This window comes from Lagenorhynchus albirostris, chromosome 13 (genome assembly GCF_949774975.1).
Source record: "Lagenorhynchus albirostris chromosome 13, mLagAlb1.1, whole genome shotgun sequence".
Taxonomy (NCBI): domain Eukaryota; kingdom Metazoa; phylum Chordata; class Mammalia; order Artiodactyla; family Delphinidae; genus Lagenorhynchus; species Lagenorhynchus albirostris.
In genome coordinates, this window is record NC_083107.1 from 13439883 (window position 1) to 13460004 (window position 20122).

Here is a 20122-nt window from a genome sequence, read left to right on the forward strand (position 1 = left end):
GTAACTCCTAAGAACAAGAACATTTTTTATATAACCACCACACCATTATCACACCCAGGAAATTTAACATTGATTTAATAATATCTAGTATACAATTTGTACTCCCCAGTTGCTCCCAAAATATTCTATATCTTTATATGTTTCTGTTTTGTTTTTATTGGGAACTCAGGCAAACTTTATGATTGGGTTTAGTCTCCTTTGTTTCATTCTTTTCTCTAGAGCAGTTCCCCTGCCCCCCCCCCTTTTTTTTAAAGTCTTTTCTGACATTTTTGAAGAGTACAGGCTAGTTGGCTTATGGAATGTTCCACATTTCTGGATTTGTCTGAGTGTTTCTTCATGATTAGATTTAAAGTAAACAATATTGCCTAGATATGTATTTCCCTTTTGTATGACATCTGAAGGCACGGTGATGTCAGTTCATCCCATTGTTGGTGATGCTAAATTTGGCTAAGATAGTATCTGTCTTATCTTTGCAATGTAAGGTACTTTCCACTTGATAATTAAGAAGGAACCTGTGAGGCCACATGAGTATCCTGTTCTTCAATAAACTTTAACCCAATGGTTTTAACATCTGTTGATGATTATTAGCCTGAATTAGTTATTAAATAGGAGTCGTGACTTGGAGATTTTTAAATTCTATCCTTCATTCTACATTTATTAAGTGGCATTTTTTGTGTGTGAAAGAAGAGCTTTCCATTTTTTCATCTTGTGCTTTGAAATATCACTATAGACACATATTCTTTTTATATTCAGTGTGTTAAAATTCATTATTCTTTGTGATGCTCAAATCATCCCAAATTTGGTAAGTGGGAGCCCCTGTAAGCCAGCTCTTACGTCCTATTTACATCCCTTTGTGATCTTGAAACACTTCTTTGCCTTTTGACACAAGGTATTCCAGGCTCACTTTGTATTTTTCCTGGCCCAACCCTGTAATCAGTCATTTCTTCAAAGGGTCCAGGTTTCATGGGGGAGTTTAAAACCCTTTATTGACTGCCCCTCAAAATGGTAAGAAAATTAAATTTTCTCATTCTGAATTGCTGCTCGATTACTAGCAGAAACATTTTTTTCCCTTCACGATACACTGAGCCTCATTTTCACAGTAATGGGAATAGTAAGGACTAGCAGTTACTTACTTTGTATTAATATCTGAGAGCTTTTAAAAATTTTAAATGAGTACGAACACTACTCCTTGTGCTCTACTTTTCCTTTCAAAAAAAAAAGTAATCGTGTTATCGTAAATGTTTGTGTTTCTCAGAGTTCTGCCACCGTTCCACAGCTCTTTTCTCTCGTATTTTCGGCAGATGTCCCAAATCGACATGTCCAGGCAAGGGCCCCTGCCCAGATCTTCAGTTTCATGTACAGCTGTCTGTTGAACAGCTCCTCCGAGATGCTCTTAAGTAACTAGTAAGTCTCAAAACAGCTTTTCCTTCTCTCTTCCTAACCCCCAGTCCTCCTCTTAGGGTCCTGATTTCAATTCATACATATAATATTGTCCATTCTGAAATGTATAGCAAGTATAGATATTTTAAAAGGTAATTAGGGGGCTTCCCTGGTGGCGCAGTGGTTGAGAGTCCGCCTGCCGATGCAGGGGACGCAGGTTCGTGCTCCGGTCCGGGAAGATCCCACATGCCGCGGAGCGGCTGGGCCCGTGAGCCATGGCCGCTGAGCCTGCGCTTCCGGAGCCTGTGCTCTGCAACGGGAGAGGCCACAACAGTGAGAGGCCCGCGTACAGCAAAAAATAAGTAAATAAATAAATAAATAGTAATTAAAATTTCTCCTCCAGTGTCCCGGGGCACAGCGCACTTTGGAGACTACAGGCATACCTTGGAAATATTGCAGGTTTGGTACCAGTCCACCGCAATAAAGCAAATATCGCAATGAAGCCAGTCACAGGAATAACTTGTTTTCCCAGTACACATAAAAGTTATGTTTACACTGTACTGTAGTCTATTCAGTGTGCAATAGCATGTCTAAGAAAACAATGTACATACCTTAATTTAAATAATACTTTCTTGCTAAAAAATATGTTATCATCAGAACCTTCAGCAAGTTGTAATCTTTTTGCACTATAGTACTAGCCCCGAAGATAAACCAGTCTCCTTAACGCTGGATTACAAGGCCCCTCTTAATCTGTTCCTGGCCCACCTCTTGGACCCATCGTGACACTCTGTACTGCCTGTCTCTTCAGGCCCGAGCTCTAGTTTTTCTCAGCTTGGTGCTTTGCTGTCCCATCTGCCTAGTGTTTTCACCCCTCTTCTCCACTTTGTCTGGCTAGATCCCACTTTCTCCAGAAATTCTACACCTCCTACCCATCTTTTCTTTCTCCACCAAGCTTATAAAGAGACGCAGATATCTTTACAGTGAAAGCTTAGGTGGTAGTCACCCTACTCAAGTGATCAAACTTAGCATCACCAATAATGGAGCAACCCCATCGCTCCTTGACCTTTCTTGATATGTGTCCTTATAACCCAGTGATACCTTGTACATGCCTGTCCTATATAACTGCATTGTATTAAAACTATGCATGTGTCTTTTTCAGGTGAATTCCTTTAAGGTAGGAACTGTGCTTTATTCATTAAATATATCAACATGCATGGCATAAAACAGAGATTATACCTTTTGAATGTTAGACATGCAATAAAAATATTACAGTGAGGTCAGGGAGGAAATAATTGCTAGAGGTTCAGGTCTCCAGGGAAGCTTGACTCATCCCTTAATTGTTAAGCATAGCAAACAATGCTTTTGTCGGATTTTCCTGGAGGCAGAGAATTGAAGGAAGTATTCAAGGTTGACAGACTCTAAACTTTAACTGTGTTTAAAAAGAACCTTTGAATTCTTAGAGCCACCTAGTGAATTTAATTAACTAAAGATTCCAGGGCTTCCCTGGTGGCCCGGTGGTTGAGAATCTGCCTGCCAAGGCACGGGACACGGGTTCGAGCCCTGGTGTGTGGGAGGATCCCACATGCTGCGGAGCAACTAGGCCCGTGAGCCACAACTACTGAGCCTGCGTGTCTGGAGCCGGTGCTCCGCAACAAGAGAGGCCGCGATCGTGAGAGGCCCGTGCACTGCGATGAAGAGTGGCCCCCGATTGCCACAACTAGAGAAAGCCCTTGCACAGAAACGAAGACCCAACACAGCCATAAATAAATTAATTAAATTTTAAAATAAAAGATTCCAAGTATGTGGGCTTTCTAGTTAACTGAACTCTGGTTAACTGTAATAGTGGGACACGTAATTGTGTTCTGCTCAACAGTTTTTTCTTCTGTCTTCTCTAATTATTTCTTATGTATGTCTTTTCTTTCTTTAAGGATGATAAGCTCCCTGAGGGCAGGAGTAATTGTAAGGTCGGATCTTAACGAACCGGCACCACGAAACAGAGGAAAGCTTCGAGTGAGCTTTATTAGGGAGCGCTCCCGGGCGAGGTTCACTGGTCCGAGAGAAAGGGGGCCAGAGAAGTCGCGCCCGGGTGAGGGTTGGGCAAGATTTTATAAGGGAAGAAGGGAAAGGGGTGTGGTGAATCTGGGAGGGCGCAGGGTATTCCTTATTTGGTGGTCTTTTCGGGTATCCTGGGGGACCGTTAGTCCCGCCCCTCGAAAGGCGGGAAGGCTGGGCTGGTTTCAAAGTCCCCAGGTCAGTTCCTGGAACTGGGTGATCCGGAATGTCTCCAGGGCAGTTTCTGGAACTGGGTGGTCCGGAATGTCTCCAGGGCAGTTTCTGGAACTGGGTGATCCGGAATGTCGCTAGGGCAGTTTCTGGAACTGGGTGGTCCGGAGAATTTCGTTCTGATGCAACCTGTGAATCTGATTGTGTTCCCCTGCCTCGGGCCAGTTGGCCTTACAGTAATGTTATAATCTACTGTTATGTCTTTAACACATTAGACCCAGAGTAGATAATCAATAATTGTTTGCTTGAATTTAAAAAATATTTTCTAATTTTACCCTTTACCAAACATTTTACTCCCCATCTAGTATAGGTGGAAAAGATAAAACAGAAGAGATTATATTTTTAGTACCCATTAATAGTGATGAAGATATCAATATTTATGGCCTACTCCAAGAAAAAAAATCTTAACTTTTTTCCTGCAGTAACATACTTTTTAAAATTATCTCTTCTTTAGATTATGTGGGAACGTGGAAGATTATTCATGTAATCTTTCTCCTTGCTCCCTCATTTTCCCCTTTGGTCATTTTATTATTCCTTAAAACTCTACCAAAGGGTCAAAAGGTACAGAGAGAAGTGTTGAGTCCTTTTTGCTATTGGATCTGATTAAAAATTTAGAGAAGAAAAAATGGATTTAATTGTTTAAATGTTACTTTTGAATCATCTGTGTTTTGATCATTCTGTTCTTGCTCTTTGTTGTCAGTAATATGAGTACATTGATCAATTTAGGCAATCTCTTTGTTTAATTTTTTGTACCATCTTCTCACCAAAGGTTTTCATTGTTTTGTATACAGTAGATCACTTTACTTTCTAATACTCTCTAATATCCCTATGCAACAGGTAGAACAGAAGGAATTCCCACTTAATAAATGATCAGAACTCAGGACAACCACCATAGTTAAAGATATGACTATGTCAGGGCCCATGGAAACAGACTCTGAGTAGGGAGCGGTGGGGCAGCAGTGTATATACTCCACCTAAGGGTTGGGATTTCTTTTTAAAACAATGTGTCAAGCAGTCAAAGCCGGTGGTGGTGGCCTCTTTGTAACCTGTGGATAAGAGTCTATCTACCTACCTTGTTCAGGATTCTTTCTACCATATTTTCATTTAAAAATAAGTGCATTTGTAGAAAGTATAACTATAGGAAACTGACTTTTGTCAAAATTATATTCGCCTTTACTCTGGTGCTAAATTGCTTACTTGTTTTTCACATTCTCTTGGTGGTTTATGTTCATGATGGGATAATAGGCTCTTCACATTGTATGTTAAACAAATGGTGCTTGAGTATTTATTCACAGTCTGTTTTAAAACTCATTCTTAGTATTGACACAGAGGATATCTAACTGTATTTGTAGCATATTTATCTAATAAGAAAAGAGCTTAAGAATACAGAGGCACCCAAAAAGATGGGTGCACTATGTGTTTCCTTTTTGTTTTGTTTATTTTCAACTTTATTGAGAGATAATTGACGTATAACATTATGTAAGTTTAAGGTGTAGGATGTGTTGACTCGATACATTTATATATCGCCAATTACCACAGTAGCATTAGCGAACACCATCATGTCATACAATTACATGATTCTTTTTCTTGTGGTAAGAACATTTGAGATCTACTCTCTTAGCAACTTTCAAATATGTAATACAATATTGTTAACTATATTCACAATGCTGTGCATAAGATCCCCCAAACTTATTCATTTTCTAACTGGAAGTTTGTACTCTGACTAACGTCTCCCCATTTCTCCCACCCCCAGCCCTTGGTAACCACCATTCTATTCTCTGTTTCTGTGAGTTTGGCTTTTTTGGATTCAACATGTAAGTGATATACGTATTTCTCTCTCTGACTTATTTTACTTAGCATAGTGCCCTCAAGATCCATGTTTTCACAATTGGCAGGATTTCATTTTTTCTCATGGCTAAATAATGTTCCATTGTGTGTGTGTGTGTTGTATGTGTGTGCATGTAGGTGTGTGTATACGTGTGTGTGTACGTATATTCAATATACACCGCATCTTAATCCATTCAACCACTGATGAATACTTAGTGTTTTCTTATAAGCATCTACTAAATGAATGAAGAGCCATGCAGATGCTTACTCAGAGAGAATTTATTCTTTACATAGAATTTGAATGAGCTTGGTGATCTAGCTTCCCAGTCAATAGAAGAGAGGCTACATGTAGAGAGACTATGGAGTAGGGGTAGGGGTGGAGCCTGCTAGAGGCAGGCCTGGCACGTCATAGTCACAGTAGTATTATAGTAAGGGGTAGAATATTTAAGAAAAAAAGAAATAAAACAACAAAACAAAAAACAGTCACTTGTGGTACAGTGGCAGATAATTTCCTGAGAGGATATCACTATCTGGCCGACAATGACTATGTCATCAAGAAAAACATTTACCAGTACTATTTGCACAAGAAGCCAGGAAAATTCATTTTATGATATTCAAAATAGTAAACTTTAAAATGTTTCAACAAAGGGAAAAGTTTCCATTTCCTGGAAAACATTTAGGGGGATGGGGTAGGAAAGACAGAAATCTCATTCCTTGGCTCCCTTATAAAAGGTTAATGACTAACAGTCTTAACCAGTTTTTCCATAAACCATGCAATCAGTTGTATAATAGAAAAATGACTTTCATATACAGTGTATATATATTTAGTCAGTGTTGCTACTGTTAGTAAAATTCTACAAGCTTTTTTCATTTGGGAATGTACTTTGAGAACATCATCTATTTGTTGATAAAGCATCTGGTGACGTGTTTCCATAAGGGTAACTAATTTGGAGTTTTAGGAGGTCCTTTCACAAAGACAAAGTAGTAGGGTTTCAGACACGGCAAAAGGGAAGTTAGAACTCTGATATTTTCAGGGCCCCTTTTGTTTTATTGTTTAAATGCTCTCCATTTAGTTTTACTAATTTCCTGAGCCATGTGGCTAAAACAATAGGTTTCTGGAACAAAATACCTCAAGCTGACTCCCAGCTTTGTTGCCAGAGGCTTGGATAGGAGACATCACTTAAAATGCCAAACACAGCAATATCTTGGACTTTTAAGACAGTATTATTCAAGTTATTTGTTAGTATTGAACATGGTTGGACTGTGGCCAATCTTAATGTGTAATGCTTTGCTTTAATAGCACTTAGTGGGTTTTTTTTTTTTATGAGAGAGGGTTCTTATAGTTTTATTGTTTCAAATAATAGAATCTGAGTGTCAGAAGCAAATGTGAAGGCCCTTTTGTCCAATCTTCTGCCTTAATTTAGATTGTTGATGTCCCTGTTGTGAATGAATTGGCACACTCATCATTTAACAAAAGACACGCTACATTTGCAAGAATCTGTAAACAGTTCACCTGTCAGGATCCACAGAAGAACATGCAGTTAACTGGCAATAGCGTGACAGCAGGTGCTGAAAGCCCAGATTTGGACAGGTGGTTGGACACTTCCCATGTCACCATCTTTGGGAAGGAAAATGAATCAGGAGTTCATCTGTTGAAAAAACTAGTCCTGATATAACCTACTTGCTCTGAAATATGTCATGCTATTTACATTTATTCATCAAAATGGCATATATTTAACCAGCGTTTTTATTCGGAGAGAAACCTGTGTAAGGTATTAAAGACCATCCTCAAGAGTTTAGCACCAAACTCGTTCCCTTCCCCCAAATATCTCCAAAACAGGGATCAGGAGACATGAGAGCAGCTTTCAGCCAAGCATACTCTCTGCTGTTACTGAGGGCAGACTTACAGACTCGGCTATATTTTCATGGCCATGGAGAGGATGAGAGGTAACATAACCAAAGCAAAAGACAGTTTATGGTATAGTATGCACCAGACTGGGTTATACAGAGATTGGAGAAAGGCTCCTTTACAATTTCAAAAGTTTTCTAAGGGCTAACAAAAAGACTACAATAATTCATTCAGTTACATTCCTTTAACTCTAAGGAGGAATGTATCTAATTAACCCATTCTGGGACAATATATGTGTTTTATTTAGAATCTGGTAATCAGAGACCTCGAGTTTCTTCAAGCAGCTTAGAGTTTTTAGTCTAGGAATATGTGGTGTTAACTACAAGTTGCTTATTTATCTGAGAATTATTCCATAGCCTGAGTGCAGTACTAGTGTTTTCTGAAATAATATTCCTATAGGGTGAACCATAGGTGGGAATTGGGAAAGGCTTTTGATGCCTCGTGACATGTATTAATCAGCTAAAAAGGAGAGGAGTAGGACAAGAAAAGGATGGAACAAATGGACAGTACCTTCCCCATCTGTTCCTTCTTTAACCATTTTCAGCCATCTAGGGAAAATACATTCTTTTTCCCCTTTAATTAAAGTTTTTACTGAAGGGCAATATATCTCCATAAAAGTATATAAATATTAAATGTGAAGATTATTAATTTATCACAAACTCAACACACGCTTATAACCCGTCACCCAGATCAAGAAACAGAGCAATTGCCACATCCCAGAAACCTCCCCTGGTTCCTTCTTAGTCACTACTTCCACCATCCTCCCCAAATGTAATCTCTATGATAACTTCTAAAATCATAGATTAGTTTTGCTGCTTTTTGAATGTTATATAAGTGGAACCATATAGTATGTAGTATTTTGTGTATAGTTTCTCTCATTTAAAATTATTTTCATGAGGTTCATCTCTCTTGTATGGAGCAGTCATCCGTTCATATTCATTACTGCATAGTATTGTATGAACATACCACAATTTATCCATTCTATTATGGTGGACATTTAGCTTATTTCCAGTCTTTGGCAATTACAAATAGTGCTGCTATGAACATTCTTGTATATGGCTTTGGGTCACATTTCTGTTGAGGGTGAAATATCTGGGTTATTGAGTATGCCTATGTTCGGTTTTGGTAAACACTAACCATTTTCTAAAGTGGTTATACCAATTTACACCCTGTTCAGCACTATATGAGACTCACAGCTGTTCCACATTCTTGCTAAAATACGATGGTATAATTTTTTTTTTCATTCTTGTAATTCTGCTGGGCATATAGAGATATCTCTGTGGTTTTAGTTTGCATTTCTCCAATGACAAATGAGACTGAGACCCTTGACATATGTTTATTGGCCATTTGTATTACCTCTTTTGTGAAGTCCTTTTTCAAACCTTTTGCCTATTTTTCTATTGGGTTGCTGTCTTTTCTTGTTGAATTATAGGAATTCTTTACATATTCTGTCTTTTCTTGTTGAATTATAGGAGTTCTTTACATATTCTTTACATAGTATATAAGTCCTTTGTCAAATATGTATATATTGCAGATATTTTCTCCCTGTCTGTAGCTTTCCCTTTAGGGGAAAGGAGGGATTTTTTAAAACCATTTTTTTTCCCTTGGAAAATTTTAACCATACACAAAAGTAAAGAGGTTAATATAATAAATTCCCATATACACAACTTCAACAATTGTCACCTCACAACCAATCATGTTTCAACTCTATCCCTACTGAAAATCACCCTTTTCTACTGCCCTAATCTGTCCTTTTGTTTCCATTATTAATCCTCTGGGGCTTTATTACCTCATTCAACATTCATTTGTTTATTCTTCATATATTGATTAGATTAATTCCAGTTGAATTGACAATAAAATCCGATGAATGTATTTTTGTACTTATATTATCTGTGTTCTCTGCATATGGTGACTCTATTGACCACTTCCTTCTTGAAATTCCTTTCCCTTAGGCTTCTCTGAAACTACATAGTTTTCCTCCTACTTCTCCGATCCTTCCTTCGTAATTTCCTTCCTGGGATCTCCTTCCTCCCTTCCTCCTTCAGAGTTATTGTTCTCCCAGAGTTCTGTTCTAGTTCTCAAGTCATTTGGGTGATTTCATCAATATTCATGTCCTTGACTCCCACTTATATGCTGATGGCTTCTGAGTCCATTTCCAGTTGAGAACTCTGTCCAATACCAGACCTCTATATAGAGCTATCTTCTGAGCATTTCACTTGGAGGGTCCACAACATCCATGGCACACTTGCTGATTGTTGGCCGCCTCACACCCTGTCACTAACCTAGTCTCCCATTCTTCCATTATACTAGAATTTTAGCTGAACAGATATCCAGCTATCAACTATATTTCTCAGCTCACATTGTGGTTAGGTGTGACCAGTGTGACTAATTCTTGTCAATACAACGTAAACAAAGGGATGCATGCCACTTCTGGACCTTGACTTAAAACACTGGGTATGTGTATTATCACTTTCTCTTTTGCATGCAGCTTGCCAGATATGGTGATGACTAATGCAGCCTTGAAAGTTAGGTGTGACCAGTGCACAGAGCTGCCTCACCAGCCTGGGTCCCTGTATGACCTCACAGAGCAGAGCTACCTGACTGGAGAGTACTAGACCATTCCACAAACAAACACACTTAATATTTAAATCATTGCATTTTGGGGTCTCTCTGTTATAGCAGATTAGCCTTTAACTATTACAGCATCTCAGTCATACCATATCAAAAATTTACTAATCATCCTTTCACCTAAATATCCTGTGTCTGTGGTTCCAGTATGAGTAAAGGCTCCTACGGTTACCTAGTCATTTTTCCTCCATCCCTACATCCAATTTTCCTGAGTGCAGTTCATACTATTTCTTTTTTTTTTAAATAGTCTAATTTTTATTTATTTATTTAGGCTGTGCTGGGTCTTAGTTGTGGCATGCTGGATCTTTGTTGTGGCATGTGGGATCTTTAGTTGCAGCATACGGGACTCTTAGTTGTGGCGTGTGGACTCTTAGTTGTGGCATGCATGTGGGATCTAGTTCCCTGACCACGGATTGAACCCGGGCCCCCTGCATTGGGAGTACGGAGTTTTATCTACTGGACCACCAGGGAAGTCCTGATACTATTGCTTAATAATGACTCAGGACTTCTACTTCTGGCCATGTTGGAGTAACTGGTACTAGACTGGTCTTCTTGCCATAACTGTAAAACCAGACAAAAATATATGAGCAGTTGCTTTCAGGCAGTGGACAGTAGGCAGCACAAGACCGAGATCCCTGAGAGAAGGGCAAGTAACAGGGTAAGCCCCACAATTACCCAGCTCACTGCATAGAGCAATTTCCTGACTGCAATGCAGAGAGCTTGATCCCAGCAAAGCACAGTGAGATTTAACCATGATGTTGCATGTATATATAGTTCATTTTTTGTATTGCTAATTAGTATGCTATTGTATAAACATACCATAATTTATGTATTCATTTGCTGATGGACATTTGTTTCCAGTTTTTGCTGTTATGAATAAATCTGCTTCGAATATTATTATACATGTCTTTTGATGGACATGAACACTTACGTTGAGTATGTAACAAGGGAAGGAATTGCTATAATGTAAGGTTTATATATGTTTAGCTTTAGTAGATCCTGGTAAAGAATTTTCCAAACTAGTTGTACACTCTAATCAGCAGTGTATAAGAATTCTCATTGCTCCATATTATTTTCCAACACTTGATATTGTCAGTGTTTTTAATATTAACCATTCTTTTTCCTTCCACTTCAATTGAGATATAATTGACATACAGCGCTATAGAAGTCTAAGGTGTACAGCATAATGATTTGACATTTATACGTCATGGAATGATTACCACAATAAATTTAGTGAACATCCATCATCACACAGAGACACAAAATTAAAGAAATAGAGAAAAATGTTTTTCCTTGTGATAAGAACTCTTAACATTTACTCTCTTAACTACTTTCATATATAACATAGAACAGTGTCAATTGTATTTATCATGTTGTACATTACATCCCTAGTATTTATTTTTAACTGGAAGTTTGTACCTTTTGAGTACCTACATCCAATTCCCTCTTCCCCTCACATCCTGCCTTTGGATCTCTTTTTCTATGAGTTTCTTTGCTTGTTTTTGAAGTATAATTGTCCTATAACACTATGAGAATTCATGGTGTACAACATAGTGATTTTTCTTTTCAAATTTTAAAAAATTGAAGTATATTTGATGTACAATATTATATAAGTTACAGGTGTACAATATAATGATTCACAATTTTATACTCTATTAATAGTTGTTATAAAATACTGGCTATATTTCTTGTGTTATATAATATATCCTTGTACATTATTTTATACATAATAGTTTGTACTTCTTAATCCTCTGCCCTTATAATGCCCCTCCCTGCTTCCCTCTCTACACTGGTAACCACTAGTTCTCTATATCTCTGAGTCTGCTTCTTTTTTGCTATATTCACTAGCTTGTTGTATTTTTTGGATTCCACATGTAAGTGATATCATACAGTGTTTGTCTTTCTCTGTCTGACTTATTTCACTTAGCATAATACCCTCCAAGTCCATCCATGTTGTTGCAAATGGCAAAATTTCATTCTTTTTTATGGTTGAGTAGTATTCCGTTGTAAATATAAACCAAATCCTCTTTATCCATTCATCTTTTGATGGACTCTTAGGTTGCTTCCATATCTGGGCAATTGTAAATAATGCTATTATAAACATCGGGGTGCCTATATCTTTTTGAATTAGTGTTTTTGGTTTTTTTGGATATATACCCAGGAGTGGAATTGCTGAATTCTATGGTAGTTCTACTTTTAGTTTTTTGAGAACCTCCATACTGTTTTCCACAGTGGCTGCCCCAATTTACATTCCCACCAACAGTGTAGGGGGTTCCCTTTTCTCCATATCTTCACCAACATTTGTTATTTGTTTTCTTTTTGATGATAGCCATTCTGATAGGTGTAAGGTGATATCTCATTATGGTTCTTATTTGCATTTCCTGATGATTAGCTATATTGAGCATCTTTTCATGTGCCTGTGGCCATGTTCATTTCCTCTTTGGAAAAATGTCTGTTCAGGTCTTCTGCCAATTTTTTAATTGAGTTGATTTTTGATCTTGAGTTGTATGAGCTGTTTATATATATTTTGGATATTAACCCCTTATAGGACATACCATTTGCAAATATTTTCCCCCTTCAGTAGGTTGTCTTTTCATTATGTCAATGGTTTCCCTTGCTGTGCAAAAGCTTTTAAGTTTAATCAGGTCCCATTTGTTTATTTTTGCTTTCATTTCCTTTGCTTTAGGAGATGAATCCCCCCAAAAATATTATTACCATTTATGTCAAAGAGTGTTCTGCCTATGTTTTCCTCTAGGAGTTTTATGGTAAGTGCTCTTACATTTAGGTCTTTAATCCATTTTGAGTTTATTTTTGTATATGGTGTTAGGGAATGTTGTAATTTCATTCTTTTACTTGTAGCCGTCCAGTTTTCTCAGCACCGCTTATTAAAGAAGCTGCCTTTTCTCCATTGTATATTCTTGCCTCCTTTGTCATAGACTAATTGACCGTAAGTGTGTGGTTCATTTCTGGGCTCCTTATTCTTTTCCATTGATCTGTGTGTCTGGTTTTGTGACAGTACCATACTGTTTTGATTACAGTAGCTTTGTGGAATAGTGTAAAGTCAGGAAACATGATTCCTCCAGCTCTGTTCTTTCTCAAGATTGTTTTGGCTATTGAAGGTCTTTTAAAAATTATTTGCTCTTGTTCTGTGAAAAATGCCATTGGTATTTTGATAGGGATTGCATTGGATCTTTAGATTGCCTTGGGTAGTATGGACATTTTAACAATATTAATTCTTCCAACCCAAGGACACAGTATATCTTTCCATCTGTTTGTATCGTCTTCAATTTCTTTCATCAGTATCTTATAGTTTTCTGAGTACAGGTCTTTTACCTCCTTAGGTAGGTTTATTCCTAGGTATTTTTTTCTGTTTGATGAGATGGTATATGGAATTGTTTCCTTAATTTCTCTTTCTAATATTTCATTGTTAGTGTATAGAAATGCAACTGATTTCTGTAGATTAATTTTGTTTCCTGCAACTTTACTGAATTCATTGATGAGCTCTGGTAGTTTTCTGATGGTGTCTTTAGGATTTTCTATGTATAGTATTATATCATCTGCAAACAGTGACAGTTTTACTTCTTCCTTTCCAAACTGGATTCCTTTTATTTCCTTCTCTCGTCCGATTGCTGTGGCTAGGATCTCCAATACTATGTTGAACAAAAATGGTGAGAGTGGGCGTCCTTGTCTTATTCATGATCTTAGAGGAAATGCTTTCAGCTGATCCATTCCTTTGTATCATTTAGTCTACTGTTGATTCCTTCTAGTATATTTGTCACTTCAGTTATTGTATTTTTCATCTCTGGTTGTTCTTTATGTTTTCTAACTCTTTGTGAAAAACTTCTAACTTCTTACTCTGTGCATCCATTCTTCTCCTGAGTTCTTTGATCACACTTAGGATCATTACCCTGAGCTCTTTCTTGGCTGGATGGACTATCTCCACTTCACTTAGTTCTTCTGGGGTTTTATCTTGTTCCTTTGTCTGGAACATATTCCTCTGCTGCCTCATTTTGCCTATGTTGTTATTTGTATCTTTATGTATCTGGTAGGTTAGTTACATTTCCCAACCTTGGAGAAGTGCCCTTCTGTAGACGTCCTATGTGTCTCAGCAGCACACTCCCCTCTCATCACCCTAGCTCTATATTCTAGGGGTTCCCCCTGTGAGGCCTGCATGGGTCCTTCTGTTGTGGGGGGCTGACTATGTGGGCAGTCTGGTAGGCTTGCTTGGCCCCTAGTCTGATTGGTTGCCAGACCCCGCCTTGTGTGGAGGCTTCTGACTGCTGGCTGGGGAGGTTTAGTCACGAAATGACTGACTGTAGAACCCCAGGGGGCCCCAGGGCTAGTGCTGACTCACTGGTGGGCAGAGTCATGGCCCAGAAGACTCTGGGTGGGTGAAGACACTGGTGGGTGAAGCCAGGTTCCGGGGTTAGTGGCAGACGACTGGCAGGCAGAATCAGGTCCTGGAGTCTGGCTGCAGGGCCCAGGGACCCCAGAACTGGTGTCAGATCACTGGGGCGGTGGGGGGGGGGTGAGGAGGAGGCTGGTTCCTGATGCTATTGTGTACAGGATCCAGGGTGTCCTGAAGCTTGTGTTGACCTAATCGTGGGCAGGGCTGAGGCCCTGCTGGTCCCAGGGCAGGGTCTGGCTTGCTGTGGGCAGACTGGATCCACAGGCTGCAGGACTGTGGTTTTCTTGCATCTGGTGTCTGCTCCCTGGTGGGTAAGGCTGGTCCAGAGGCTAAAGTAGACTTCCTGGAGGGCTGGGCCGGTGCCTGCCCACTGATGGGTGGAGCCGGGACCTGGCCCTCTGGTTGGCAGGGCCGTGTTTAGGAGCAGGTCTAGAGGCAGCTCTGGGCCCAGGATGTCTTTAGGCAGCCTGTCTGCTAATGGCTGGGGCTATGTCCCTGCGCAGTTAGTTGCTTGGCCCGAGGTGTCTCAGCACTGGCACCTACAGGCTGTTGGTTGAGGCCAGGTCTTGGCTCTAATGAGCTAGAGGGAGGATCCCACAATAATGGCCTCCAGCAGCAGTGTCCACATGGTAGAAAGCTCCCGTATGTGGCTGCCGCCAGTGTTTGTGTCCCCAGGGTGATTCACCTGCCCCCTGCTTCTCCAAGAGACTCTTCAAGATCAGCAGGTAGGTCTGGCTCAGGCACCTATCAAATTACTGCTTTTGCCCTGGGTCCCAGTACCTGTGAGATTTTGTGTGTACTCTTTAAGGGTGAAGTCTCTATTTCCCAGAACTCCTGAAATTAAACCCCAATGGCCTTCAAAGCCAAATGTTCTGGGGGCTTATCTTCCCAGTGCAGGACCCCCGGGCTGGGGAGCCTGATGTGGGGCTCAGAACTCTCACTCCTGTGGGAGAACCTCTGCACTATGATTATTCTCCAGTTTGTGGGTCACCCACCCAGGGGTATGGGGCTTGATGATATCGCGAGTCTGCTCCCCTACCCATCTTGTTGTGGTTTCTTCTGTATGTCTTTAGTTGTAGAGCATCTTTTCTGGTAGGTTCTGATCTTTTTCATGGATGATTGTTCTAGAGGAGGTGAGCTCAGGGTCTTTCTACTCTGCCATCTTGGCTGACTCCTCATTGTGTTTTTGATTTTCATTTCCCTGATGGCTAATCTATGGGTTTTTTTCTTGTATGTTTGTGTGGCTTAAAACAACAACTTATTATTTTTTTTTAACTGAAGTATAGTTGATGTACAATATTATACAAGTTACAGGTGTACAATATAGTGATTTACAATTTTTAAAGGTTATACTCCATTTATAGTTATTATTAAATATTGGCTATATTCCCTGTGTTGTACAATATATCCTTGTAGCTTATTTTATAGATAATAATTTGTGCTCTTAATTAAATATATTTGTACAGTTTTTAGTGGTTGCTCTAGGTATTACTATATATATATATGTATATATATATAATTCATCACAGTCAACTGATGTCATCATTTTACCAATTCAAGTATAGAAATCTTACCTCCCTTTAGGTCCTTTTTCCCTCAGCTATTTATAATATAATTATTTTAAGTATTACCTCTATTTAGAACCACATTAGACAGGGTTGTAATTTTTGCTTCAACGATCAAACACATTTTGGAAGACAAAAGGGGAGCAAAAGCCTACTGTATTTTTCCATATTTTTGCCTACTCGGATTCTTCTTTCTTCCTAATGTTCCTAGATTCCTTCTTTTATTGTTAACTTTTTGTTTAGAGACATCCCTTTCTTTCAGGGTAGTTTTCTGGTGACAAATTCTCCTCCTCTCCTCTTCCTCCCCCTCTCCCTCCTCCTCCTTCTTCTTACTATGATTCGCCTCCTGGTAAATTGAAATTTTTATCATTATGTAACTTCTTTATCCCCAAAAAGTTATTTTGCCATAAAATCTATTTTGTCTGATAATATTACAGCTATGACATTTATACCATTGTCTTTTGTGACTTCTACTTTTCCTGACTTTTCTGTGTCTTCTTTCCTATCTTATTTAGATTAGTATTTTTAATTCCATTTTTTCCTTTACTATTTTGGAAGCTTGCTTTTATTTCACAGCTTATACTTACAGGTCTAACAAATTTATTTAAAAATCTAAAATTATTGGGACTTCCCTGGCGGTCCGGTGGTTAAGACTCTGTGCTTCCACTGTAGGGGGCATTTGTTCCATCTCTGGTCGGGGAACTAAGATCCCGCATGCTGCATGATGTGGCCAAAAAAAACCAAAAATAAAAACAAAACAAAACATAAAATTATTCAATATCTTTACTCCTTCCCAGAGAATGTTAGATCAAATATGTCTTATTTTCAGTATCTCATTGCTAATGGGAAATAAGGGAAGGCATGTGAATACCCTTCGATCATTTTAACTCCAGTGACTTCCCATTCATTTTTCATATTACGAATGTAGAAAGTTTTAGTTTTATCTTTTTAACTCTCCAAATTCAGTATTATTGTTTATTCAATAAGCTTTTACATTAACCATATGTTCACTAAATTATTTGTCATGATTTCTTCTTGTATCTAAGGCCTTCCTTCAAAGATCGTTGTTATTATTTCTAAAACACATTCTTAAAAATTGTTCAGTGTTAATTTGTTTGGGGATTTCTTTGTCGGTTGTTAGTTAGTTTTCCCCTGAAGATGTCTTTATTTTGCCTCATTTGGGGATGATAATTTAGCAAGGTATACAGTTACAAGTTAATAGTTTTTTGCTTGTTTTCTTTTCTAACCACTCTGCAGATGTTCTTTCACTTTCTTTCATCTTCCATCGTGGCTATTAAGAAGGGTACTGTCAGTCTGACTGTTGTCTTCTTGTATGTAACCTACTTTTTCTCTCTGGTTATGTTTACAGTATTCTCTGTGTCTTTGATATTTTGTACTGCCACTTTAATGCATAGTTTTAAAAATTTACCTTGCCTGCAGTTTATGTACTTCTTGAGTCTTAAGACTAATATCTTTGATAAGTTGGGGAAATTCTCAGCTATTATCCTTTCAAAATCTTTTCTCTCCAATAATTTTATTTCAATCTTTCTGAAACTTCAATTAAACATATAACGGATATCCACATTCTAACATCCATGTTTCATCTTCTTTCCTGTCTACTCACGTCTTAGTTTATTTCCAAAGCATTTTGGATAATTCAGATCTATCTTCCTACTCACTTATTCTTTCTTTAGTAATGTGTGATCTGTTGCTTAATTCATTCACTGAGGTTTATTCAGTGACTAAGGTTTTTATTTCTGTTATTTTTTTTTACATCTAGTAATTCTTTGGTTCTTTTTCATTTTTATGGTCTCCTGTTCCTTTTAAGTCCCTCTTTTATTTCTGTGAACATTTTAAGTGTAACATTTTTATTCTGCATTTGAGAATTCTAATATCTGATGTGCTTTGGACTATAATTATGATTCCTTTTAAATTTACTCTTGGCCTTAGATGTTTGTTTCCTTGTGCATTTGGTAATTCTTGTTTATCTTAATCTGTAGGAATACTACAGTGCCTGGATTTGGGGTATGTTCCTTCAAAATGAGCTTACTATGCTTCTGCCAGGTACCGGTGATGTTATCAACCAAGGAACAGTTTAAATTAATATCTAGGCTTGGGATTTCCAACAGTATGTGAGTAGTATAAATTTAAACCCACATGAAGGCAGATTTATAATTATGATTTCTTTTTACTGGCTTTTTTTCTTATTAAAAATTATGTATTTAGCTGCACCACATGGCATATGGGATCTTAGTTCCCTGAGCAGGGATCAAACCCTTGCCCCTGCGGTGGAAGCACTAAGTACTAACCACTGGACTGCCAGGGAATTCCCTAATTATGATTTCTTAAAGAAGTCTTCTACTTTTTTCATCAGAGCTGTGGCCTAAAACAAACATCTTCTTCTTGGTCCCCTTTGCTAGCAGATAAGACTTTTTTTTCTAGCCTGTTCTTTCACCAAGGATGAGGTCTTAATGGCTCCTGTCTTCAGGGGGTCTCAATTTTGCTTCACCATTTTACCCTGACAAAAGACTTGCCTCCTGTTCCTCTAACCAACCATTAAAACCAAGCAGACTATTTGATTCCATTTACGTGAAGTTCAAGAAAGGCAAAACGAATCTATAGAGATAGAAATCAGAATGATGGTTATCTTTTGGGGGTATTGACTAGAAACAGGCATGATGGAGCCTTCTAACGTTTTGGAAATGTTTTAAATATTGATCTGCATAGTGGTTTTATAGGTTTATACATATGTAGAAATGCATCAGGTCATACACTTACTTGTGTACTTTACTGTCTACAAGCTATATCATATTCTTTTTACAGTACACAAACAGGGTTCTTGGCTTCTGTTATTGGCAGATATTACTAATTTCTCTTACTTTTTTGAGAGATCAACCATGCACATAAAATAGTGCTGGCTGCATGTTATCAAGACTCTCTATGTGTTTGCAGTGAGTTTTTCAGAATATCCAGTCCACCGTAATGTTGACTGTGTGAGCTGGATGCTACTCTTCCATTTCTGATACTGTGATACTGATTTTTGGAGATTTTAATAAAGTATTCGTTAAAAATTCAGCTCGTTTTTTTAAGTTCAGGCTTTGTCTCTGCTGTGCTGTGGAGAAATAAGAAAAGGCATGTAACCTCCCATGAGAGGAGCTTTGGTGGTGGAAATGGTGCTCTAGATGGCAGTGTGGGATGGTTGCAGTGATTACTGTGATTTCCCGGGAAAGGTACATCCTCCAAGCTAGAGTCAGTCCTCAGATATCTACTTACCCCTCCCAAATGGAAACTGTCCCACTTTGGGGCCACTCATGGAGGACAGAAGTTGGTTGTTGTTGTTTTTTAAAGGATTCAGCTAACCAGTCTGCCTCCACCCTCTATCACCTTCTTTAAAGTGGGGGACCCATGTGTATAAATGAGGATTGTTATAGGTTGAAATGTACCCCTTCAAAAGATATGTTGAAGTTCTAACCCCAGGTACCTCAGAACGTGATCTTATTTGGAAATAGGGTCATTGCAGATGTAATTGGTTAAGATGAGGTCATGCTGGCTTAGGATGAGCCCTCAGTACAATATGACTGGTGTGCTTATAAGAAGAGACACCGAGGGGAGAACACTGCTATGGCTGAATTCTGTCCTCCCCAAATTCATTATATGTTGGAGCCCTAACCCCCAATGTGATGGTACTTGGAGATGGGTCCTTTGGGAGATGATTAGGTTTAGATGAGGTCATGAGGTGGGGACCTCATGACGGGATTAGTACTCATAAGAGGAAGCAATACTAGAGTTCTCTCTCTCTACCATGTGAGGACACAGCAAGAAGGCCAAGACAGGAAGAGAGCTGTCACCAGGCTGGCACTTATCTTGGACTTTCAGCCGCCAGAACTGCAAGAAAATTAATTTGTTGTTTAAGCCACCCAGTCTATGGTATTTTGTTTTGGCACCCCAAGCTAATACAAACACCACATAACAATAGGGGCAGAGATTGGAGTGATGCAGTGGGAAGTCAAGGGAAGCCAGTGATTGACAGCCATCACCAGAACCTAGGAAAGGGCAAGGAGCAATTCTACCCAGAGTCTCAGAAGGAGCATTGCCCTGCTGACACCTTGATTTTGGATTTCT

At 38.7% G+C, this 20122-nt stretch overlaps 1 protein-coding gene across 6 annotated transcripts in view; it reads left to right on the top strand.

Annotated features, from left to right (window-relative positions):
- The window catches only part of RNF103 (ring finger protein 103), a 127503-nt gene that overhangs the window by 20684 nt on the left and 86697 nt on the right, over nt 1-20122 (top strand). For 2 of the 6 annotated variants that reach the window (XM_060169932.1, XM_060169934.1), the window contains 2 exons: nt 1302-1404; nt 18001-18116. The exons of 2 other annotated variants lie outside the window; for them this stretch is intronic. In XM_060169932.1, coding sequence (XP_060025915.1) covers nt 1302-1373 — 72 coding nt within the window. In that variant the 3' untranslated portion in view covers nt 1374-1404; nt 18001-18116. Of the gene's footprint in view, nt 1-1301; nt 1405-3308; nt 3324-18000; nt 19039-20122 lie in introns of those variants that run through there. 2 more of the 6 variants (XM_060169935.1, XM_060169933.1) reach the window with 2 other exon arrangements.